General features: G+C 40.9%; 1 protein-coding gene across 1 annotated transcript in view; it reads right to left on the bottom strand.

Moving 5' to 3' along the window:
- Positions 1 to 27,457, bottom strand: part of LOC139449809 (major facilitator superfamily domain-containing protein 8-like) — a 37,765-nt gene that overhangs the window by 5,000 nt on the left and 5,308 nt on the right. The window contains exons 3-8 of the mRNA XM_071231346.1: positions 18,605 to 18,746; positions 12,921 to 13,164; positions 9,506 to 9,619; positions 8,333 to 8,521; positions 6,926 to 7,028; positions 1,164 to 1,298 (exon numbers count right to left, since the gene is read on the bottom strand). Of these exons, the coding sequence (XP_071087447.1) occupies positions 1,164 to 1,298; positions 6,926 to 7,028; positions 8,333 to 8,521; positions 9,506 to 9,619; positions 12,921 to 13,164; positions 18,605 to 18,746 (927 nt within the window). The remainder of the gene's footprint in view (positions 1 to 1,163; positions 1,299 to 6,925; positions 7,029 to 8,332; positions 8,522 to 9,505; positions 9,620 to 12,920; positions 13,165 to 18,604; positions 18,747 to 27,457) is intronic.

Here is a 27,457-nt window from a genome sequence, read left to right as displayed (position 1 = left end):
TTGCTGAGAGTGGGGAACAAGGCCTACCTTCTGTTGACAGATTGCTGAGAGTGGGGAACAAGGCCTACCTTCTGTTAACAGATTGCTGAGAGTGGGGAACAAGGCCTACCTTCTGTTGACAGATTGCTGAGAGTGGGGAACAAGGCCTACCTTCTGTTGACAGATTGCTGAGAGTGGGGAACAAGGCCTACCTTCTGTTGACAGATTGCTGAGAGTGGGGAACAAGGCCTACCTTGTCTTAACAGATTGCTGAGAGTGGGGAACAAGGCCTACCTTCTGTTGACAGATTGCTGAGAGTGGGGAACAAGGGTCTACCTTCTGTTGACAGATTGCTGAGAGTGGGGAACAAGGCCTACCTTCTGTTAACAGATTGCTGAGAGTGGGGAACAAGGCCTACCTTCTGTTGACAGATTGCTGAGAGTGGGGAACAAGGCCTACCTTCTGTTGACAGATTGCTGAGAGTGGGGAACAAGGCCTACCTTCTGTTAACAGATTGCTGAGAGTGGGGAACAAGGCCTACCTTCTGTTGACAGATTGCTGAGAGTGGGGAACAAGGCCTACCTTCTGTTGACAGATTGCTGAGAGTGGGGAACAAGGCCTACCTTCTGTTGACAGATTGCTGAGAGTGGGGAACAAGGCCTACCTTCTGTTGACAGATTGCTGAGAGTGGGGAACAAGGCCTACCTTGTCTTAACAGATTGCTGAGAGTGGGGAACAAGGCCTACCTTGTCTTAACAGATTGCTGAGAGTGGGGAACAAGGCCTACCTTCTGTTAACAGATTGCTGAGAGTGGGGAACAAGGCCTACCTTGTCTTAACAGATTGCTGAGAGTGGGGAACAAGGCCTACCTTCTGTTAACAGATTGCTGAGAGTGGGGAACAAGGCCTACCTTCTGTTAACAGATTGCTGAGAGTGGGGAACAAGGCCTACCTTCTGTTGACAGATTGCTGAGAGTGGGGAACAAGGTCTACCTTCTGTTGACAGATTGCTGAGAGTGGGGAACAAGGTCTACCTTCTGTTGACAGATTGCTGAGAGTGGGGAACAAGGTCTACCTTCTGTTGACAGATTGCTGAGAGTGGGGAACAAATCCTTGGTTCTGTTGACAGATTGTTGAGAATGGGGAACAAGGCCTACTTTCTCTTGAGACATTGCTGAGGATTACCTTCGGCTGAGTATCTTAAGAACGACAAACACTCCAATTGCTTCCACTCCGCACGACGCCAGAATAACCCCTACATACAGCGTGGACTGCTTCTTGCTCCAGGCGAACATGTTCATCCCCAGGGGCGTCGCGATGCTGGAACCATATACATTCATCGTAACAATGGGATCCGAGGATAACGTTTTAGAATGTCGATTCGTCCAGATAATGATGACATCTGTTACCATTCGGAAGAGTCTTTGAACCGTCTTTGAAATTGTAGTACATAAGGGGCGGTCGGGTAGCCTAGTGGTTAAAGCGTTCGCTCGTTACGCCGAAGACCGGGTTCGATTCCCGACATGGATACAATGTGTGAAGCCCATTTCTGGTGTCCTCCGCCGTGATATTTCTGGAATATTGCTAAAAGCGCCGTGAAACCATACTCACTCACTCACTCATTGTAGTACATAAATGTGTCATTACAGGTGGAATCAGTTCTTTAGTTCCGTAATCCTTGGGAGATTTAGGGACAGAACAGGTTCCTTTTACCTCATGTACCTTTCGTTAGAGCAGATTTAAATGTGGGAAAATATGTTTGTTTGTTGTTTGACGCCGCATTAAGCTACATTCCAGCTATTCGACGACAGTCTGTTAATAATAATCGAGTCTGGACCAGACAATCCAGTGATTGATATCATGAGCATCGATCCGCGCAATAAGGATCGATGACATGCTTCAACCAAGTCAGCGAGCCTGACCACCCGTTAGTTGCCTCTTACGACAAGCATAGTCGGCTTTTACGGAAAGCGTGGGTTGCTGAAGACCTATTCTACCCCGGATCTTCACGGGTCAAATCGAATATGGACCAGACAACCCATTGTTTGACATTATTAACATCCATCTACGCAATCGCGATACCATGACATCCATTAACGTCATCAGCAAGTATCACCCGATTCCGTTAGTTGCTTCTCACGACAAACATGGGTTGCTGAAGATCAATTCTAACCTGGGATTTTCACAGGACGGGAAGACGTCATTGAGTGCGTGTCATCGTATTGCCTGGATTGTGTGTTTAGTCATTCAAGAACTGGCTCAATTACTAACAGGCCGAAGTTCTGACCGCAACATTTCAGAAAATTCACTCGCCCGTCACGTCGTCCTCATAACCTTTTCCATTACATATGTTTGGTACCCGTGAAGATCCGGGGTAGAATAGGTCTTCAGCAACCCATGCTTGCCGTAAAAGGCGACTATATGCTGGTCGTAAACGCGACTAACAGAATCGGGGTGGTCAGGCTTGCTGACTTGGTTGGTGCATATCATCGTATCCCAATGGCGTAGATCGATGCTCATGGTGTCAATCACTGGATTGTCTGATCGAGACTCGATTATTTACGGACCGCCGTCATATAGTTGGAATATTGCTGAATTCAGAGTTAAGCAACATTCAAACATATGTTTGGAATAATAATCATTTTTAATATCATCATCGTCATTTATATCAAATAATATTGTGAGGTGAGAGATTTTTAATTATTTTAAAATTCTTTTTCTAAAATAGTATATATTCTAATTTGATAAAAACAATCTGTGTGATGACTGTGAAGATGCAGTAATGCAATGATGCGATGAAACGATGAGTTGATGCGATGATGCTGTGGAGTGATGCGATGATGCGATGATGCTGTGGGGTGATGGTTTGATGCTATGGAGTGCTGCGATGATCGATGCTGTGGAGTGATGCGATGATGCGATGATGCTGTGGAGTGATGCGATGATGCTATGGAGTGCTGCGATGATCGATTCTATGGAGTGCTGCGATGATCGATGCTATGGAGTGATGCGATGATCGATGCTATGAAGTGATGCGATGATTGAGCCTTTTGAGTGATGCGATGATCGATGCTAAGGAGTGATCCGATGATGCTATGGAGTGCTGCGATGATCGATGCTATGGAGTGATGCGATGATCGATGCTATGGAGTGATGCAATGATCGATGCTATGGAGTGATGCGATGATCGATGCTATGGAATGATGCGATGATGCTGTGGAGTGATCCGATGATGATATGGAATGATGCGATGATGCTGTGGAGTGTTGCGATGATGCTATGGAGTGATGCGATGATCGATGCTATGGAGTGTTGCAATGATCGATGCTATGGAGTGATGCGATGATCGATGCTTTGGAGTGATGCGATGATCGAAGCTATGGAGTGATGCGATGATCGATGCTATGGAGTGTTGCGATGATCGATGCTATGGAATGATGCGATGATGCTGTGGAGTGATCCGATGATGGTATGGAGGGATGCGATGATCGATGCTATGGAGTGATGCGATGATCGATGCTATGGAGTGATGCGATGATCGATGCTATGAAGTGATGCGATGATCGATGCTATGGAATGGTGTGATGATGCTGTGGAGTGATCCGATGATGATATGGAGTGATGCGATGATGCTGTGTAGTGTTGTGATGATGCTATGGAGTGATGCGATGATCGATGCTATGGAGTGTTGCGATGATCGATGCTATGGAGTGATGCGATGATCGATGCTATGGAGTGATGCGATGATCGATGCTATCGGGTTTTGCGATGATCGATGCTATGGAATGATGCGATGATGCTATGGAGTGATCCGATGATGATATGGAGTGATGCGATGAAACGATGGAGAGATGCGATGATGCTATGGAGTGATGCGGGAAATGGACAACAGGACTGAAGGACCATCTCGACTTCGGAAGAAAGACTTCCATGCAGTTCCTACATGACGCTGGTCACCTTATTAAATCTGGACAATAACTTTCTATGATTGCCTGTGGTTAATTGATTGATGTGAAAGTATGGCCAAAACTATTGTTATATTTTTCTTCTGTCTTATATTATGAATATAATATATCCGTGACTTTCATTACGTGTTATGGTTATATTTCATTTCACAAGTGTTTCCCACACTGTTTCGTTGTCTCAGTATGGACCAGTTCATCTCTCATCACAGGTAACACAGGTAACATGTTCACTCATGCATCACGTTCTGGGCATCGGACCGTATCATTTCATTATTGTACAGTTTATCTCCCATCACAGGTAAAACAAGTAACATGTTCACTCATGCATCACTTTCTGGACATCGGACCGTATCATTTCATTATTTTACAGTTCATCTCCCATCACAGGTAAAACAAGTAACATGTTCACTCATGCATCACTTTCTGGACATCGGACCGTATCATTTCATTATTTTACAGTTCATCTCCCATCACAGGTAAAACAAGTAACATGTTCACTCATGCATCACTTTCTGGGCATCGGACCGTATCATTTCATTATTTTACAGTTTATCTCCCATCACAGGTAAAACGGGTAACATGTTCACCCATGCATCACTTTCTGGGCATCAGACCGTATCATTTCATTATTTTACAGTTTATCTCCCATCACACGTAAAACAGGTAACATGTTCACTCATGCATCACTTTCTGAGCATCGGACCGTATCATTTCATTATTTTACAGTTTATCTCCCACCACAGGTAAAACAGGTAACATGTTCACTCATGCATCACTTTCTGGGCATCAGACCGTATCATTTCATTATTTTACAGTTTATCTCCCATCACAGGTAAAACAGGTAACATGTTCACTCATGCATCACTTTCTGGGCATCAGACCGTATCATTTCATTATTTTACAGTTTATCTCCCATCACACGTAAAACAGGTAACATGTTCACTCATGCATCACTTACTGAGCATCGGACCGTATCATTTCATTATTTTACAGTTTATCTCCCATCACAGGTAAAACAGGTAACATGTTCACTCATGCATCACTTTCTGGGCATCGGACCGTATCATTTCATTATTTTACAGTTTATCTCCCATCACAGGTAAAACAGGTAACATGTTCACTCATGCATCACTTTCTGAGCATCGGACCGTATCATTTCATTATTTTACAGTTTATCTCCCATCACAGGTAAAACAGGTAACATGTTCACTCATGCATCACTTTCTGGGCATCAGACCGTATCATTTCATTTTTTTACAGTTTATCTCCCATCACAGGTAAAACAGGTAATATGTTCACTCATGCATCACTTTCTGGGCATCAGACCGTATCATTTCATTATTTTACAGTTTATCTCCCATCACAGGTAAAACAGGTAACATGTTCACTCATGCATCACTTTCTGGGCATCGGACCGTATCATTTCATTATTTTACAGTTTATCTCCCATCACACGTAAAACAGGTAACATGTTCACTCATGCATCACTTTCTGGGCATCAGACCGTATCATTTCATTATTTTACAGTTTATCTCCCATCACAGGTAAAACAGGTAACATGTTCACTCATGCATCACTTTCTGAGCATCGGACCGTATCATTTCATTATTTTACAGTTTATCTCCCACCACAGGTAAAACAGGTAACATGTTCACTCATGCATCACTTTCTGGGCATCAGACCGTATCATTTCATTATTTTACAGTTTATCTCCCATCACAGGTAAAACAGGTAACATGTTCACTCATGCATCACTTTCTGGGCATCAGACCGTATCATTTCATTATTTTACAGTTTATCTCCCATCACACGTAAAACAGGTAACATGTTCACTCATGCATCACTTACTGAGCATCGGACCGTATCATTTCATTATTTTACAGTTTATCTCCCATCACAGGTAAAACAGGTAACATGTTCACTCATGCATCACTTTCTGGGCATCGGACCGTATCATTTCATTATTTTACAGTTTATCTCCCATCACAGGTAAAACAGGTAACATGTTCACTCATGCATCACTTTCTGAGCATCGGACCGTATCATTTCATTATTTTACAGTTTATCTCCCATCACAGGTAAAACAGGTAACATGTTCACTCATGCATCACTTTCTGGGCATCAGACCGTATCATTTCATTTTTTTACAGTTTATCTCCCATCACAGGTAAAACAGGTAATATGTTCACTCATGCATCACTTTCTGGGCATCAGACCGTATCATTTCATTATTTTACAGTTTATCTCCCATCACACGTAAAACAGGTAACATGTTCACTCATGCATCACTTTCTGAGCATCAGACCGTATCATTTCATTATTTTACAGTTTATCTCCCATCACACGTAAAACAGGTAACATGTTCACTCATGCATCACTTTCTGGGCATCAGACCGTATCATTTCATTATTTTACAGTTTATCTCCCATCACAGGTAAAACAGGTAACATGTTCACTCATGCATCACTTTCTGAGCATCGGACCGTATCATTTCATTATTTTACAGTTTATCTCCCATCACAGGTAAAACAGGTAACATGTTCACTCATGCATCACTTTCTGGGCATCAGACCGTATCATTTCATTATTTTACAGTTTATCTCCCATCACAGGTAAAACAGGTAACATGTTCACTCATGCATCACTTTCTGAGCATCGGACCGTATCATTTCATTATTTTACAGTTTATCTCCCATCACAGGTAAAACAGGTAACATGTTCACTCATGCATCACTTTCTGGGCATCAGACCGTATCATTTCATTATTTTACTGTAGGCAGAATGGGACTGGGCACATTGGGAAGACACCGGCGTTACGATCGTCTTGGGTTAATATGGCTTTGTGGAACATGGAACACTGAGGTGAACACACAACGGCCTGGAAGATTTATGCATTGTCAATATAGCGTTATACGACCCGATATATACCCAGCGACCTAAAGGAACTCCAGCAGATTTGGGGCAGTAAAAACGGATACTCACGTTTCAAAAATCGTGAAGATGAAGAGAACAACGAAGAATATGATGATGCAGTAGATCACCGCAAAGTAATCAGGCTTGTAGTTCTTGACCGATTCTTCATACGCTGGAAGATGGAAAGTCATTCGCTATCAGAGTGAGTGAGTGAGTCTGATTTTACGCCGCTTTTAGCAATATCCCAGCAATATCACGGCGGGGGTCACCAGAAAGGGGCTTCACACATTGTACCCATGTTGGGAATCGAACCCGGGTCTTCGGCGTGACGAGCGAACGCTTTAACCACTAGGCTACCCGAACAGTAAACATCGGAAACATTAACTTTAACCTGATTTCGATTAGTCGCTTTCATCATGACAAACAATTTCAAATTTTGCAAATGGGTGGAGAATCGAAAACGGGTCTTCGGCGTGACGAACCATTATTCTACAGAACCTCCCTAAAGCATCAAACTTCGTTATATCGAAAGAATATCGAAATTCAAACACCAAAAATAATGATAATATGTGAAAATCAGCATTCCTAATTTTGAAATAAACAAATTCTATCAATTTAAAATAATAACATATATAGTATCAACAAGAATCTAACAATTTATTTCAGTCGTATCATAATATTGTTCTGTCCAAGTTAAAAAACATTGAATTTCACAGGAAGGCATAACTATATAATTTTTTCAACTATACAGTTTGCAAATATAACCACTTATAATGAGTGAGTAGGTTTTATACGCCATTATAAGCATATTATACCAGCTATGTCACAGTAGGGGACACCAAGAATCGACTCCACATTGTGCCCATGCCGGGAATCGAACCCGGGTTTTCGGCGTTGAGACTGTCCTCCACAGAACAAACAAAACAAAACGAAAGCTGAACTTTCTTCTGTTCATGACCTGTGTAGACATGTCAGCGAATGACCTTGATCTGCCATAGGTGACGTTTGTCCATGTGTTGTTTTACGCATTCGGAAAAATTCCGGCCTGGGCCAGGCAAACCAGTGATCCATGACACCGACGGGTACGATAAAACACAATCAGCCAAGTCACTGAGCCTAACACCCGTGAAGATTTGGGTAATAACTGGTCTTCAGCACCCATGCTTGTCGTAAAAGGCGAATAACGGGATCGGGGCGTCAGGCTCGCTGACTTGGTTGATGCATGTCATCGTATCCTAATTGTGTAGATGGGTGCTCATGATGTCAATCACTGGATTGTCTGGTCCATACTCGAACATTTACATACCGCCGTCATATATTTGGAATATTGCTGAGTGCGGCGTTAAACAAACAACAACCAATCACAGAGCAGACCAACAACCCCCTCCCACACACATACACTCCATCCCCCATCCCCGCCGAGACTCCAGCCCGAACCAAAATCAACCATACACACACTGACAAAGATTCACTTACAGCTTTGAATGTTTGTAATGGTGACGTCATCGTGGACTTTAAATTCTCGAAAGACGGCAAAAAGTAGCACAACGTTGACTGTGCAAAATATGGCGCCCAAGATGGCGGGCGCGGTGTACATGTTGAGGTGGAAGCCAGGAACCTCGACGACCCCGGGGTAGGAGATAGGCACCAAGGCAGCCTGGATAACTGTCATGGAGAAGTACCGAGTGTAGAAACATGTATACAGCAGATAGGCACCAAGGCAGCCTGGATAACTGTCATGAAGAAGTACCGAGTGTAGAAACATGTATACAGCCATGCAAAGTCAGAGGCAACGGAAACTCGTGTCAGATCGAGCGGGTGAAGAGTGTTCCATACTGGGGTTTATTTCATTCATTCATTAATTCGCTTTTCACAATTTTTATTTTTATTCATTTTATATATCGCACTTATCCAAGTACTCGTATCTGTTCAAATGTGGTATATTACAGTTATGTGTTGCCCAACCAGTGGATCTGTTTGCATTCCAGTTATTATTCTCAACTCCCTGGGAGGTATACACCCCAAGCTGCTTTTCTCAGGACATCCTGTGTGTCCAGTTAGGATACAATTTTAGGGGTAAAACTAAATGCCAAATTATTTCTTTTAGTATTACTTTTCAAACAAATCCCATCCCTCCCAGAAGATGTCTTCTCTTATTGCCTCCAGTGCACTTTGCCTACAGTGTTATCAAAACAACTTCAGGGCACACACTAGCAAAACCTTCATCCCTTCACCGTAATGAACTTATTCATGCAATTCCATTGTCAACAAACAAGGAATGATCTTTGACTCGTAGTTTACTTGTAGTTTATCTTAAATATATGAACATGATGACAAATATTTGACACTTCTCACAATGTAAAATCCAAGATTTGACCCCGAAATAATATTTTTACACACATATAAAGCTGAAAAAAACCATTTAACATTTGTAAAATCCTTACAACCAACTGTTTGATTGTAAATAAAACAGTTGGTTGTGAGTTCAACTCCAAGCATGGTTGCAGCCATCTATCACAGTGGGGAGCTTTCATTGGTGGCAGTGATACCATAGAGAGCTCCGCAAACGGGCTATCACTGTGAGGAGCTTGGAACCACTCCAATATTAAAAGGTTGTCCCTTTATTCAATGGTACATATTCGACATTACCTGGTCCAAGGATGAATCCAATAGACTGGAAAATACTGACATTGGCCATTGCTGGTGTACGTTCAGACATGTGTGTGGCCCCTGCTACATAAGCTCTCACGACTGCCACGTTCCCTGAAACAGATTACAGTCAAGGATGTGATTAATCCTGTTTTGTTTATTTAAAGCATTAATCATTTAGTTTTTTTGTCAAGCAAGTTTATCTCTGCAGCTGTTGTAATATGCAGCTACCAGCCGACTCGTCTCGCATCAAAACACGGGGCTGTGTACTCGCGGGCAGATGACCACGGAGTACGCTGATCACTGTGTCGGATTAACGAGAGTGATTAATGAATGATTTCGGTAATTCGTTGCAAATTAGGTGTGTCGGAGTCGGAGTGCAGGACTGATATAATCTGTTCCCATCATTAGTGTCGGATAAAGCCGATTGTCGGATTAACGAGACTTTACCTTAATCAAAACATGGTTGTATGTGATTCTCCCGTTGCTTAAACGTGTAATAAAGCTAATTATAGGAATAAATACATTGACGAATCAATGTAAAGTTACAGTGACACCAGGTGTTCGCGATACGGGCAAGAATGTGAGATCAGGCTGGATGTCACAATACCCTAAATCCATGATTCGCGTGTATGGTTGGTTTGTTGTTTTACGCCGCATTCAGTAATATTCCAAATATATGACGGCGGTCTGTAAATAATCGAGTCTGGACCAGACAACCTTGTGATTGACATCATGAGCATCGATCCAGGCATTTGGGATACGATGACATGCATCAACCAAGTCAGCGAGCCTGACCACCGGATCCGTTAGTCGCCTCTTTCGACATGCATAGTTGCCTTTTACGGCAAGCATTGGTTGCTACGGGTCGATTCGTGTGTATGCAGTGGAAAAAATATTCTGTTTCTAACAAAATTCACAGGCCCAACAGAAAATGAAAATGTATTGGTCGGTCGCTTAAAAGAATTAGGAGATATACAATATTAAACATACTGTGTTTTCAATGTAGAGCTAGGTTACCTGTAGATTTGACCGCGCTTAATTGAATTTGGAACCGATTGCGCAGCTGTTTCAATCATAGGGGGTTAATTGTGATTTAATAGCCTCTGATTGACCAATCAGAATCGAGTAAATTCCAAATTCATGTTAGAATGTACATTCGTATACACTTATAAAACTTATAAGACTGCAATATTGGCATAATGACTCAAAATGAGTTAATGGCCATCTATCACTGCGATAGAAGTGCGTTTATGTGGTTTTATATCACAGTCAACTGTAAGCAAGTTTTATCACTGCGGCACGTTAATGATCGATCCCTAACCCTTATGGCCCACGCCGTCGGTAACAATGACACAAAACCACCATGGTCATAACACCTACGTGAACGCCCCTCTAACGACAAGTCATACTGTGTACCTACAGGCATCCTTGCCACGGGCGGGTGGCCCAGTCGTCTAAGGCGCCGCGATTCGCTGTACAGAGTTGCGTCCCTTGGCCACGCCAGAAACCTATGATTGTGGGTTCGAATCCCTGTTCGCCCCGATTATGTTTCTAGGCTTGTCAGCACCATACCCGTGCTCGTGGGTTTCACCGAAGTGGTAAACGTCTGAGACCTGCATCACTTCGGGCTTTCCTCCCACTTTAAGCTGATATAACTGGCATAGTGTTAAAAGCGGCGTTAAACCCAACTCACTCACTCACTCTTGCCACGGGTAGGAGACTATGTAATTCTAACAAAAAACAATGGACAATTTGGAAACCGGAAGCAATTGCCAAAAAGGGAAAGACTGGTAACCAATAATACTAATTATCATTAACGAACAAATAATTGTCAGAACACTTGATCCACAAGATGTGGTGGAACAGCCTAAAGTACTCACGGAAACTTTTTTTTCGATCTCAGATTTTGAATAAATGCAGTTAATATACAAAATACATAAATATTCAAACACCTCAATTAGTACTTATTGGACCTTTGCACAAATACAGCGTATCAAAGGTTTTTATGTCTTTTTACACGTAAAAGTGTGTAAAAATATGAACAAAACAGACTATTGTGAAACTGAGCATAACCAGGTGTTAGTAGATCAAGGTGAATGTCCATGACCTATGACACCTTGACGACAGGTGAAAACAGGTGCTTGAAACCCACGTGCATGTGATTTGTCAGTGGTTAGTAATTTGTGAGTGGCATTGTGGGATAGTGAATCATCGTCAAAATATCAGAACGTAAAAGTAACATATTCCTTTCTCAAACAACAACTTACATGTCATTATTATTATGTACATAAACATAGCTGTTATTTTTATTGTTGTTTTGATAACTTTTTTCCAGGCTAATTTGCATAATGCCTATAGCCTGTTTCTGCCATGTCAATTTGGACTTTTTTTTTTTTTTGAATGTTGAAAGTGCCTACAAATTACCTCCTGTAAAGTACATTTTGTATTGAGCACTGAGATAGAACTAGCAAATCCAGACTAGTACTTTTCCAGTTGTTTTGTTATTTCGTATTTAGGTCTACGTAATCCTTTGTGTCGATTATTAAATCCAGCAATACAGTTTCTTTTTCATTTCCGTGAGTACTTTAGTGTAAGCGTTCGCTCGACACGCAAAGGCCTGGGGACGGTGTCCGCCGCTGTGATATTGCTGGAATATTGCTAAAAGCCATCCAGTTTCCAGTTTGTTTGTTGTTTAACGCCGCACTTAGCAATATTCCAGCTATATGATGGCGGTCTGTAAATAATCCAGTCTGGACCAGACAATCCAGTGACAGACATCATGAGCATCGATCCACGCAATTGGGATCGATGACATGTATCAACCAAGTCAGCGAGCCTGACCACATGCAACACAGTTTCAACTGAAGGAATTAGTTTGTTTGTTTGTTTGTTTAACGCCACACTCAGCAATATTCCAGCTATATGACGGCGGTCTGTAAATAATCGAGTCTGGACCAGACAATCCAGTGATTAATATCATGAGCATCGATCCACGCAATTGGGATCGATGACATGCATCAACCAAGTCAGCGAGCCTGACCACTCGATCCCGTTAGTCACCTTTTACCACAAGTAGAGTCACCTTTTACGGCAAGCATGGGTTGCTGAAGACCGATTCTACCCCGGAACCTTCACGGGTCTGAAGGAATGAACTCCAAGGGGGCATGGCAGTACTGCTGCGCGATGTCAGGCAACAAACATAGTTTCTAATGCAAATTTTATGAATGCTACCGGTAGGGAAGGGTATGCTTACCCTTTTCGCGAACACCTGGTGTCACTGATTATCAATCATAATAAAATTATAATGTTCTCGCTAATTTGCCTTTTACACCCAAAAGAATCTGTTTCGTCGGATAATCGATACTAGTCATTCTCTGGTGTTGACGTTTTATAGTCATTTGATTGCACCAACCTGCGCCAAAGCCAATGAGTCCACGAGAAATGATCATGAGAAGCCCTTTGTTCCCCGGGATGGACTGTAGATAGGCGTACATGATGTTCGCTCCTATACCCAATGCAATGGAGACCACCAGAGGTTCTCTGCTCTGTCCCCTACAGTTGGCCCACATCCCGAAAAATGGGGATGCCACGAGCTGCCCGACGCTATAGGCGGCCACCACCCATCCCAGGAAGTCGGCAGTAGCAGATGGGTCCAGCTGAACAGAAAGGGGTTCATTGGGGAACTGATGTAAAGGTACCAGGGTCCTCTGTTTGTATGACTATTTGTAATTGTACATCTCTTTATCAACAATATTCTCAGTGCTAAGGCGCCTATTTTAATATTGTTTTTGCGTGCGTGCGTGCGTGTTTTGGAGGGGATTAGGGTTACAATTTGTTTCACAAACAACAAATTGTTTATCCATAACTCATTTTTTCAGGAGATCTAGGATCTCCAGTGGACGATTCTATTTTTTGTAAACCCTGAGATTAAAATATTTTCACCTGAATTTCGGGAACAAATATTGTTTTATTACCAGAGATAAGATAAAAAATCCAAATATATGAAAAAGGGAAAATCACGACATCTCTTCACATCACAAATGTGAATCAGCGCGTTCACTGCACAGAAACAGCCTGCTAATTGTCCTATTTCCCCGCATGTATATTCGTTACGATTTTGGTAGTAGTAGTAGTAGTAGTAATGGTAATTGTCACACTCACTTGAACATGTAAAGTATACATGCTATATACATATGAAATACAGTGCGTCGAGCCACAAATTAGCATATAAGACACTATAATCAAATTAAACAACACAAACGAAATAATTAAATAAAGGAAATACAGAAGAAATAAAAGAATTGAAAAAAACCATAATAAATTTGCCTTCTTCGAAACATTTTAAAAAGTATTAAGACTAAAAGGCTTTATATTTTACTTTCGTTCATAATATATACACATTTATTTTTATCATTAATGTTATGAAACCAAGGATTATTTTCATTTTCATTTTCAATCATATTAACATGCACATCATTGGTAAAAAACTTTTTTACAAAATCTCTCTGAAAGATGCACAAGAGTCTTGACATATCTGCCAGTTTCTTTATACAAGGATAAAATACTACATCTAAATTGGGTTGGTTGGTTTGTTGTTTAACGCCGCACTCAGCAATATTCCAGCTATATGACGGCGGTCTGTAAATAATAGAGTCTGGACCAGACAATCCACGCAATTTGGATCGATGACATGCATCAACCAAGTCAGCGAGTCTGACCACCGTTAGTCGCCTTTTACGACAAGCATAGTCACCTTTTACGGCAAGCATGGGTTGCTGAAGACCTGTTCTATCCCGGAATCTTCACGGGTATCTAAATTGGGATAAATCATGACGGTTATCTCTGTACATTACATGTACACGTTTAACATAATGTCCTGGAGTTGCTTTATAAGTTCTATACTTTTGTTGGGAACAAATACCACGGTGTCCGCCTCGGTAGGACCTGACACGCGAGTGTGGCTTAACAGGCTTCAATGTGACTATGGAAACGCTCGTGGTAAAAACGTTAAAGCTCATAATAGCGTTGGCTCGTCATGAAGACCCGGGTCTGATTCCGATGCCATTGGTAATCCTCCCACATGGATTGAATACCGCAAAACGACGTACAACTTCATTCAGTCAATCTGATTCTATTCGTGAAACACTTGCATACGTTGGGTTGCAAATCTAATTGACCTCGCGTAACAAAGTGCGACACAAAGACAACACGATACAAAGATGCGGCAATTACCCCGCTGTCTTCGGAATTCTCATTAAGAGCTCAGTGGCTCTGTAATGGAAACCTGAACATACCTTGACATTTCCTTCTTGTGAATATACACAAGCTCCTGTTACCTTTGATCTCAGTGAATAGTATTACAACGTAAAATGTCTTTCAGGGCCATTTGTTTTTTTTCTGTTTTTTCTTGAAATTGCAAGACATTAAGTTGAAATTTTAAGATTATAACTAGAAATTTCAACTTAGTATCGTGAAATATTAAGATACTAAGTTGAAATTTCAAGATGCCAGGTTATATTATAAGTAATGCTAATGTATTAACTTGACATTTAAACTTATTATCTTGAAATTTCAAGATCATTTGAAATTTCAAGTTAGTATGTATCTTGAAATTTCGCCATAACATCTTGAATTTTCAACTTCTGTATCTTGAAATTTCACGTTAGCATCTTGAAATGTCAAGAAAAAAATATGTTGGCCTAAACGGCTTCCACATGTTTGTATGTTTGTTGTTTAACGCCGCACTTGACAATGATAGTTGGGTTTAATGCAGCCTTGAACATTTTTAAGTAATTTAATGGCATGTTAGCTTAATATGACTATAGTTTTTTGTTAAACCCCGCATTGAGCAATATTCTGCTGTATGAAGCCGGCCTGTAAATAATCGAGTCTGGATCAGACATTTCAGAGGTTGATATTATGAGCAATGATCCTCGCCGTCGGGGTACGATGGCACGCAATCAACCAAGTCACCGAACCTCACCACCCGATCCTCTTACAAGCATAGGGGCGGTCGGGTAGCCCAGTGGTTAAAGCGTTCGCTCGTCACGCCGAAGACCCGGGTTCGATTCCCGACATGGGTACAATGTGTGAAGCCCATTTCTGGTGTCCCCCGTCGTGAAATTGCTGGAATATTGCTAAAAGCGGCGTAAAACCATACTCACTCACTCACTCTTACAAGCATAGTATGGTTGGGTTCTTCCCTTGAATTCATGGTCATGTATTCACGTAAATCCTTGTATAAAATGATCCATGCTCATGTCAATCACTCGGTTGTCTGGTCCAGACTCGATTATTTACAGACCGCCGTCATATAGCTGGAATATTGCCGAGTGCGGCGTTAAACAACAAATAACCTAACCTAACCATAACCTTGAATGAAGTGAGGTAAAATGGGGTCAAATGTAGCGTTTAAGAATGCTTCACTTGTAAATAATTGAGTCTGATGGACATAATGAGGATCGATCTACACAATTGGGAGACGATGACATGAACCAAGTCAGCGAGCCTGACCACCCGATCCCGTTAGTCGCCTCTTTCGACAAGCATGGGTTGCTGAAGACCAAGCTATATCACGGCAGCCTTGAAATACTCCAGTCAGGACCAAAAAACTGGTGATGGAAAGCACGACAATATGCAAACAACCAAGTGACAGAACCTGACCACCTGATCCACTTTGTCGACTCGCATAACAAGTAAAGCCCCTACCTTCGAATTCTCACGGGAAAGCGATTTGTGATTCGTGTATGTGTAAATGAATATGGATTTAACACTCGATGTTGTAGAAATGGTGCACACCCTACAGTGCTCAGTAGACCCCAGTAATGAAATATAATGTTTGTTTGTTGTTTAACGCCGCACTCAGCAATATTCCAGCTACATGGCGGCGGTCTGTAAATAATAGAGTCTGGACCAGACAATCCAGTGATTGACATCATGATATACTGGATTCCCCTATTACCAGAGATGAGATTTTAGAGAGTATACACCATCTTAAATGCAACAAATCACCAGGAATGGATCAGATTATTCCCGAGTTTTTTAAACATTCCTCAGATATCATTGTACCTTACCTTGAACTTATATTTAATGTTATATTAGAAAATGGAACATTTCCAGATGCATGGTCAATAGGGATAATTGTGCCAATACATAAACAAGGTGATTTAAATAATATAAACAATTACAGAGGTATTTCACTGCTAAGTATTTTTGGTAAACTATTCAAAAACATAATAAATAAAAGGTTAGTGTTTTGGGCAGATACCCTCAACAAAATCAATGAAGAACAAGCTGGATTTAGAGAGGGCTATTCAACAATTGATAACATTTTTATACTTCAAGTTTTAGTTAACAAATACCTCAGTGTCAAGGGTGGGTAACTTTATATGCTCTTCGTTGACTTTGCCAAGGCATTTGACCGAGTGCAGAGACATAAAATATGGTTGCTGAAGATGTATTCCACCCCGGATCCTCACGGGTCAAATGAAACATAAACTCGCTTTGGTGATTATTTCTGTTCTATCCCCACGTGTCAACTGGGAGCGCAAAGTTATGCACATTTTGGACATTTACACTTTGGTGAAACCCATGAACGACCACGGGTATGGTTCCGACAAACCACAATCAGGATGTTAACCAGGCGAGTCTGGGACTCGAACCCAACATCAGAGCACGCTCAAAGGACGCAGCTATAAACTACCGGCTCACCTGTGCCAGTTAATGACATCTAGATCAGCTGATGACATCTCGGGAACATGAGGATGTAAGATAACTGGCGAGAGATGCGTCCGTGACAGGGTCGGATTATTTTTTTTTGCACTCCCATCCTCCATTAAGCGATAAAGTATCGTATCTTACTGACAATTTCCAGTCAGCGCTTAAAGATACACAACTCGTTTGGGACCCACAACTCACTCATTTTCAGAGCATTCAGCATTAAATACAAAACAGTAAAAGAACTTTGCAATGTAAATATGGAGGATTTCCCCCCGTCACTCGATGAGAGAAACATATCATTATATACTTTTTGTGTATTTGTAAATTATTTCATTATAAATGTAAAACCTTGAAACGTAAATTCTCCCTACCTAACACACAGGGACGGTTCACCACCCCATGTATTTGCGACCAAAAAAATCAGTTTCGTGTTTGCAAAATCTCCCAAATCTCCCAAAATGTAAACAAAAGTATAAAAAATATTTAGGGTCACAAAATCATCATACATTTCGATATGATTATATACAAAATCAACTTTAACAAAAAATATTCTTGAAAACCAGGAGACCGCTGGTGGAAGCGAAAGAATACATGTTGCTCAAGTTTTGCGAAACGAACAGTCTCGATTGACGAGTTAAATGAGAAATCAACAACCTAAAGCGAAACATTTTCGAGAGAATAACAAACGACAAGAAGTGATATTAACTCCATAAATGACCATTTGTCATTATTTTGCTTTGCCTATGTGGAACTAACGTTAAAGGGACGTCAACAGTTTGTGTGCGGGCGAGACACGTACGCATTCTTGTTTACAATAGTATACAATAGTTCCGTCAAAGTGTTATGTTCACTGCAGTGAAATATCAAGTGTTATGTTCACTACAATGAAAATATCACTGTTCTCAACTCTAAAAAACTCAGTCTTTCACACAGATGTATATGTTAAAAGAGAGCATTCACTAACTCAGAAACAAGAATAATGTCTTATCGTGTTATAAAATTAATACATTTTTGTTCATCTCATCGCGAAACGCATCGCGCAGTAAAGAAATATACAAAATATTAAGTGTGTTTAAAGTTGCTTTTAAGTCGAATTCATACAGAGACCGTATTATCATAGAATTATCGATGACAGTTTACTTTTACCCATTGAAATACATGAGTATTTTTCTTCTGAGATTGTATTTCTTTCTCACGACCGAGAAGAGTGCTAAATAGTCAAAAAGGCGTCAAATGCCAAAAGAAGGTTTCTTGTATGCTTCGTCTAACCTGCCTCAGCATAGAAACGGTTCCAAGCGCTAAGAATGGTAAGATGTATTTCTATTCTGGTGATGTATTCACAAACACAACACGTCATTATGAAATTGGAGTACATACCACTTGCAGGAATGGCCATATTGAAGATAAGGTCAAGGTGAAGGTCACACTGCTGAGAAACATCGTCAAATACATCACCCGGATGGACCACCATCGCTGCCGGTCTGAGAAATCGCCAGGTTGAACGACCTTTCTCTTAAGGCTGAAAATGAGAACATAAATATATTCAAGGAGAAATACATAATAGATAAGACAATCAAACAAAACGAATTAATGAATGAGTGATACCTAATTGAATAATAAATAAGAAAATACTGATGATGAATAAATAATTAGGTAAATAGGTGGATAAACAACCGCACAGGTAAAACCAAAACAAAAAATCTCGTCCACAATACATGTTAAATTCAAAAACATTAAGATAAAATGGATTCATATTTCACCGCTAACACATTTCAATGTCCGTATTTGGTAGACATGAAATATATACATGTTATAAGGAAGGTAAATACACTCTCCAGAAGCCAAGACTCACTATAAAGCCATGTATTTCAATGTGGTGTTGTGGACCATGTAAATATATCTGACAGATTAAATGTCGTTATCAGAGGGTGCTCCGCATGATCTAACTGACAGGTTTAGCTAGCATGTACTGACAGACAATCGGCCAAAGTCTAGGTTCTGACACGGAGCGGTATGCTTAGCTTGTCGCTGCCGTATTGGAGTCTTTCCTAGTGTATACATACACTCCACAGTCATGTAACCGCCTTCGCCACTGTTATTGGGTTAGTTGCCGGACATTAAACAGCACAAATGTAGCAACGTTTTATGTATTGATTAGACCACGTCCAACATTTATGACAACTTAAATGCTGGAAAAAACATTGTTTGGTTCAAGGTGTTTTGAAAAATACTCAGGAACTCTATGATCAACTGTGAGAACACGGTGTGAATCGACCCTGCGTGAAGAACACGAAATGTGTTTCCCGAGCCTTCAGCTCATGCACCTCGCACTGTGCCGATTTGGGTTATGAAATGCATGTCCCGGGGCAAGTATACCAAGCATTTTAGACCAACTCGAGCACTTTTATCAATCATCTAATTATTACTTATGAGCAAATATAGCCCTGATCAAGATTATAGTAATTTCTTTTCTATCTGTTCATTTCGTTGAACGAAAAGCTACAAAATCACAAGTACTGGAAAAATACTAGAATGCTTAGAGTAACAATCTGTATAAAAATTGCATAAAACACATTTCGCAGTTCAAACACGGATAGGCAATTGGTACTGATGTAAGTAAATATTTAGTTGTTAATTTCATACAATTTCTAACATGTCGCGTATCAGAAGACTCCGTTCGTTAGCCTTCAGTGCGGACATCGCGGGTTCCATTCCCGCTGGCGAAAAACGTTTATTATGAAACTATTCTATCATCAAGATAAATGATAAGGGATAAAAGAAGTTCCGTCATTGCCGCCAAGTGGTGTTTAACTGACAATTCAGTAAGTACGACCACGGACAAAGGAGCTATGTTGGGTTAGTTGTTGATAGCAAACAGACAGCCCAAATGAAGCAACGTTTTGTGTTCTTATGAAGTTACAGTTGTCACCCTGAGATAGGACCACTACTAAATAAAACCCAGTTTTGTTACAGACATACACATACCTACAATGCTGCATTGTCACGGCTGTGTTATCTTAACATTAGAGCATGCGCATTGGGAATCTAATATATAATGTTTTGAACACACAATACCATTTAGATCGTGGTCAAATGTAACAAATATTATGTTTCGGGATAACACTTTCTTAGTAAAGTACAGATTCTATTCCGTTTTTGAGTCGAGTCCCACCCGGGATTCGAACCCACACTGCCAGTGTGAGGCACCTAATCGCCAGCACTCAAAATCAGCGATCTAACCCACTCGGCCACCGATGCTTCCACAAAATGAAAGTCCGACAACTGGTATCCTGGATCACGTGTTTTGTGTACCTCACTGACTTTCGGCCATAGGAGCCGTGCCAATTTACACTCGTCAAATTGGTACACAAAGTACGTGATCTAGACTACCAGGTGTCGGACTTTCATTTTGTGGTGGCTGAGTGGGTTAGATCGCTGACTTTGTGTGCTGGCAATTAGGTGCCTCACTCTGGCTTTGTGGGTTCGAATCCCGGGTGGGAATCAACCCAAAAAAGGAATAGAATGTTCTAAATCAACTAAGTATTAAACCATAAATACTTTCTAAGACAAAATTGTTATGGATGAGCAACTTCTTTATTACAATTGAGCGACGTTTCGGTGTAGATTCTAACACCGATATCAAGCAAATGACGTACAAACTAGGTATGAGCATGATATATATACATAACAATAGATAGATGTTTATATAACAGATAAGGTTCATGTACACTGATTGATTAGGTAGTTATGATAAGACAAGTTTATACAAGAGATGGGTTTGATGTACAGTAATTGATGGGTATGGGATTAACACAAGGATTACTAAGAAGGAATGTATGGGAAGCCAGTGGGGAGATAATAGTTCAGTGTTGTTTTGGCGAGCTGGTAAGCTGGAGGGATGTAGTATCCTTGATCTCTGTTTATGGCTGGCTGAATTCTTTTGATGCAAATGGCTTCTCTAAATTTTCTGAGCTTGAAGTCTTTCTGGTTTGTTGTTAAGATGTTGACGTTGTCCCACTTAATATTGTGGCTGGGGTGGATTTGGGTGTGGTCAGTGATAGCAGATTTAGAGTTGTTTTTTTTTTAGGACAGAGGCAAGATTTTCTTTTAAGCGTTGGTTGAGAGGTCTTGAAGTTTCACCTACATATGAGTCGCCGCATTCACACACTATGTGGTACACAACACCAGCTGGATCTTGGTGGCGTGTGCTTGGTGGTTTACTTGTGGCATTGAGGAGGTTCTGAATTGTCTGGCCTCTCTGGAACACGACGTCTATATTGGCTTCATGTTTAAGTAGTCTGCGGATCTGATGGCTGGTAGTTCCTATGTAGGGCAGGCTGATGACGAAAGGGGCTGTTTGTTGGTGGGGAGGTTTATCACTGGTCATAAATACTTTGTCACGTAAATCAAAACATTCAATAATTATCCCTATTGAAATATTGTTCATCTAAATGCCATGTAAGCTATGACTTGATTTGGGTGTCTAAGTATCAATGTAAACAAACCTTAATCCCCATAATCCAACTAAGTAAACATAACCCTAAAATAACATTGTCTCCACCACTTAATTACCTCTGTATTCAATAAGTCTAGACAGCACCCTAATTACCTAGTGCTAATCATCTAAAACAATAGATCTCATCTGCCAGCGAGTTAGCGTCAAAGGATACACATCCAAATAGTTCCAAACCTTATAATAACATTCACATAAATGTTAATCCCTAATATGGTTGGTCAACAGAACCTAACCTTGTGATTGGTCAACTTACCCAAACCCATGGTATACCACATATAAGTTAGTAAAAATATCGGTAAGTAAGTAAGTGTAACACTCTAAACAACTCTCTATCTAAAAAAACAAAAAAAACCTTGACTCAATACAATATCAGGCTCTCAAACTAATTACACGCACCCAACATGGCACCTCCTACACTTCACTTCAGGCCTTAACAGGAGAAATGCCACTAAGTCTACGCAGGGAACAGCTAAGCTTAAATTTCTGGGCCGCATCCCAATCAAACCCTCTAATCCAAAACTTAATAAACCAAAATATCAGCCCCAAAAACCAAGCTCTAGCTCGTAAACACCCCTTACTTACCCCAATATCCCAAAGAATAACAAACTACCTCAATGAACACCAAATTAAAAATCTTAAACAAAACTGCAAACAATCAAATATCTTCACCCCTAAACTTGAAATACCCAAAATAGACACAACACTAGCTAGCCAAATAAATAAACAAACCGACCCAAACATAGCTAAAACCACCACACTAGCATACATACACGAAAATTGGCCAAATTGGTGTCACATTTACACGGACGGATCTTCAGATCCGACCTCCAAACACACCGGTTTTGGAGTCCATACCACACAACCAACTAAAACCACACTATCCTTCCGACTCCCAAACAACCAATCAATATTCACGGCAGAACTAATGGGCATGGCCTCGGCCCTCCATAGTCAAGAATCCAAAAAACACAATAAAATCCTAATACTTACCGACTCCCTAAGTAGACTGCAAGCCCTCCAAAACAAAAATACCAAAAACCGACCTAAATTAATAAATCTAATACGTATACTTAAAAGCTCCAACGACCTAACTAAGGCAGGCAAACAAATAACCTTCTTGTGGATACCCGCCCACGTAGGAATATACGGTAATGAAAACGCCGATAAGGCAGCTAAACTATCCCTCAAAATCCCAGAAATAAGCTTAAACTTACCCATCTCAAAATCAGAAATTAAAAGTGTAAATAAGCAAAAAATCACCAAAAAATGGCATAACCTATATCTAAACTCAAATAGCCAAATCAAAAAAGTACTCAGCAAACCACTAACCAAACCAAAAATTCTCCATCCATCCAAAAAAATCGACAGAGTAATCACTAAACTCCAAACAGGACACACCAACCTAAATAACCACCTAAAAAAAAATTTAAAAAAACATACTACAGGTAACTGCCCACACTGCAAACAACTAGAAACCCTAGAACACGCACTCATCTACTGCACGCACTACCTAACACATCGAGCCGCATTACAAACCACCCTCAATCTAAACAAGGCTCTCACTCTAGAAGCAATACTAAACCCACAAAATAAACTAGAAAACTTCAAGGCCTTAGGCGTATTCTTAATCAAAACGGAACTAATAAAACGCATCTAAAAACACTATAATCCACCAAATCAAAATTACATAAACACACAAACATCCACCATACCCAGCTCCCTTAGTTCTCCTCCCCTACCCCATCGGCATCTATTCCAAATCTCAAAATTCCCAAATTCTATATAAGCAACCTCTAAAGCCCCCTCTTGGGTTGCACAGACCACTTTCGCCCCTTTCGGAAACACAATTAATGGCCTGGCCGGGCCCGTGTGCGAAATACGCATCAGTCGGAAAGCGCACGTTAAATCTCCAAAGTAAGTAAGTAAGTAAGTAAGTAAGTAAGTAAGTAAGTAAGTAAGTAAGTAAGTAAGTAAGTAAGTAAGTAAGTAAGTAAGTGTAACACTCCCCAACAACAATCAGACCACAGCTCTCCTACCACCCCCCCCAACCCACATCCACCATACCCAAACAACCGCTAGCAGTCAAAACCCCTACCCCCATACTCCCCACATACCCCTCCCCCTCATCCCATACCCCCCCCCCCCCCCCCCCTACACGAATCTCTCCCCCACCCCACCCACTTCCAGTCCACATGTACACCATATCGCCAAACACAGAAGGGAATTCCTAACAAACAAAATACATCAACTTAAGTCCACACCCTCCGCAAACATCACTCCACAAAAACTGCACCATAACACAAACAAACTAGTCGAATATATAATCGCAGCCATTCTTCTGAAATACTCTACCGCCAAAAAACTCCACACACTAGCTACTAACTCCAAAATCTACCAGAAGTCTTTTGCATCTCTCCAAACAGCTACCCTCAAACTAAAAACCTAACATTTAACCTCCCCTACCCCCCCAGTCCATCCCTACCCCCCAGCACAACCCCCCTTCCAATCAACCCCCAATCATGTCCATCATCCAATGGAATTGTAATGGCCTTCGGGCCAACGGACACGAACTAAAAGCTCTCATCTCTCTTAAAAAAATATGACCCCACATTATTGCACTCCAGGAAACCCTACTTTCATCCAAAAAAGACTTCAAAATCCCCGAATTCCAATTTCTACGTAAAGACCGACCCCGCCCACCAAACACCCCCAAATGCACACCACCCGCTTTGGGGAACTACAAACTATACTGATAAATTCGGGAGACTTCTGGTAGAATGGATAGACAAGGCCAACCTCATCTCACTCAACGATCACCAACCCACAAGATACCCAATATCCCGGCTACAAAACCCTACCGCAGTCGACCTATCACTAATAACTAACAGATTGTCCAATCTAATTAGCTGGGATGTTCATAACGACACCTGGGGAAGTGACCACTGCCCCATTAAGATTGAAACTAAATTCTCTACAAATCCCCCTTTACCACCAACGAACCTCCTTTAGAAACCACCCAGCAAATAAAATTCAACTTCCAAAAAGCCAATTGGCAACACTTTACCAAACTATGTAACCAAACAGACCCCCAAAATATACAAAACAGAAACATAGACACATTCAAAACCAACCTTACCAACACACTATACGACATCGCAAGCCAATACATACCCACAACCAAACCCGCCCCCTCCCACAACCCAGTCCCCTGGTGGGACGACGACATCCAAAACTCTAGAAAATTAAGGAAAAGAGCCCTAAATAGAAGCAAACGAGATAAAACAAAAATTCCTGATTTCATTCATCTCAGAAACCATACCAAAAAGCTCATTAAAACGGCCAGAAAAAAACACTGGCAGCTTTTCTGCAATACCCTCAAATTTGGCGAAAACAATTCAAGAAAAATATGGAACAAACTTAAATCCCTAAAAGGGACATTTCGAAAATCAGTCCAACCCAACTTCAAAAACTGCCCATCCAATAAAGATAAAGCCAATCATATAGCTATTCACTTTGCCAAGACCAGCAGCACCGCCAACTACCTCCCCTCCTTCCAAGACACAATCAACACCCCCCCCCCCCCCCTACGAAAAGCGCCCCGACTTAGCCCATCTCTCCATCAATAAAACCATCAATATACATGAACTCCTACATGCACACAGCCTCAGCCACAGGACTAGATAACATAAGCTACATAATACTAAATAAAATCCCACCTCAAATACAACAATTATTACTACAACTCTACAACCAAATATGGTCAACAGTAAAAACACCACAAACATGGAAACACGCAAAAATCATTCCATTCCTGAAGTCGGGCAAACCCCCCAATGATCCCGACTCCTTCCGCCCCATATCCCTAACCTCCCACATATGCAAAATCCTTGAATCAATTATCAATAATAGACTTAAGCATCACATCTCCATAAACAGACTAATCAGCCCAGACCAGAGCGGCTTCACAAATAACAGACAAACATTAGACCACATCCTTCACCTAGAACAAGACATTAGGACAGCGCAATCAATGAAACAATACATCCTTGCCATCTTTATAGATTTCAGCAAAGCTTTCGACATGGTTTGGCATAACGGCCTTCTTAAAAAACTCGAAAACAATCATATCAATGGGAGAATACTAAACTTCATTCACTCTTTCCTAACTGACAGACATATCACTGTTAAATCTCATCAAACCCTATCCGACACTCACCCCATTGAAAACGGCACCCCACAAGGAAACATCTTATCGCCAACTCTATTCAATTTTATGATAAATGACATCTTCTTAGATTAACAAAAATAAAGAAAGAGTTACCACAGCAAAATTCGCAGATGACGTCTCCCTTTGGACCTCCTCGGCCTCCATAAATTTACTAAAAACCAGAATGCAATCTGCCTTAAGCAATATCCAAAATTAGGCTTCCAACTGGGGATTCCAAATCAACACCAAAAAGACCATTGGCATGCTCTTCAAAAAAATATATGCAAAATTACACACCCAAACTTCACCTTAATGAGAAACAAATTACATACCAAAAAGAAGCTAAGTTCCTAGGGGTTACATTCGACAAACATCTTACATGGGGCCCTCATATATCAAAATTGGTCAACTCTTGTGAAAAAGATTTAAACCTAATGAGAGCTATTAAAGGGAACGATTGGGGGTCTGACAAACAAACCCTCCTCGACATCTTCAAAACACTCATTCAATCCAAAATCGACTACGCCGCTCCGGTCCTAAGCGGCATTTCAACTACTTACAATAAAATCAAATCAATCCAATATAAGGCCCTCAAAATAGCCACCAGCACCAGGACTGGTACCTCACACCATGCCTTACTACTCATGACCAACACTGTCTCCATTACACACAGAATACAACAGACAATCCTCAACTACTGGGCTGGGGCACAACACAATCCAATCTTTAAAACACTCAAACAAAAATATAACAACATTAACAAACAAACGGCATTCAAATTCAATAAATCCCCTGACCAAGCCCCATACATGACCCACCTACTCAAGCTAATACACACCCACAACCTAAGCAAGATAACACACACACACCCCTCCTTACAATACACAGCCGACCTTTAACAGCTGTCCTTTATATTGCACCCTTCACTCCAAACTTTATAACGCTATCCCTCCTAACTATAAACAAAACCTCACACTACTTTTCAACCCTTCCAACCCTACCCCCATCTTCAACGCAATAACACAATTCATCATCAAAGCCGACCTTATAGACCGATTTTAGAACCTCCCAAACAAATCTATACAACATAACTATGCCCTAGTAAACAAACAACCCAACTTTCAAGTATCTTCACTAGGATGATCTAGGTTACTCCCCGGCTAGTTACAGTTTTTTGGGTATGGTGATTTTCATATTTAATCTATTTATTTTTATTTCCCAACCTACCCCGTCCGCGAAATGCAATAAATGCGAAGCGGACGTAAAACCTATAAATCAGTCAGCCAAGTGTCACTACCGTGTTCGAAATACGCATCAGTCGGAAAGCGCACGTTAAATCTCCAAAGTAAGTAAGTAAGTAAGTAAGTAAGTAAGTATCACTAAACTACAAACAGGCCAAACTAAATAATCACCGTAAAATAGCTAATCTACACACAACAGGAAACTGCCCACATTGCAAACAAGAAACACCAGAACACGTACTCATTCACTGCACACACTACCAAAC

Source organism: Haliotis cracherodii, unplaced genomic scaffold (genome assembly GCF_022045235.1).
Source record: "Haliotis cracherodii isolate W230 unplaced genomic scaffold, xgHalCrac1.p SCAF_8, whole genome shotgun sequence".
NCBI lineage: Eukaryota > Metazoa > Mollusca > Gastropoda > Lepetellida > Haliotidae > Haliotis > Haliotis cracherodii.
The sequence above is the reverse complement of the archived record's forward strand: the minus strand, read 5'-3'. Positions and strand labels throughout refer to the sequence as shown.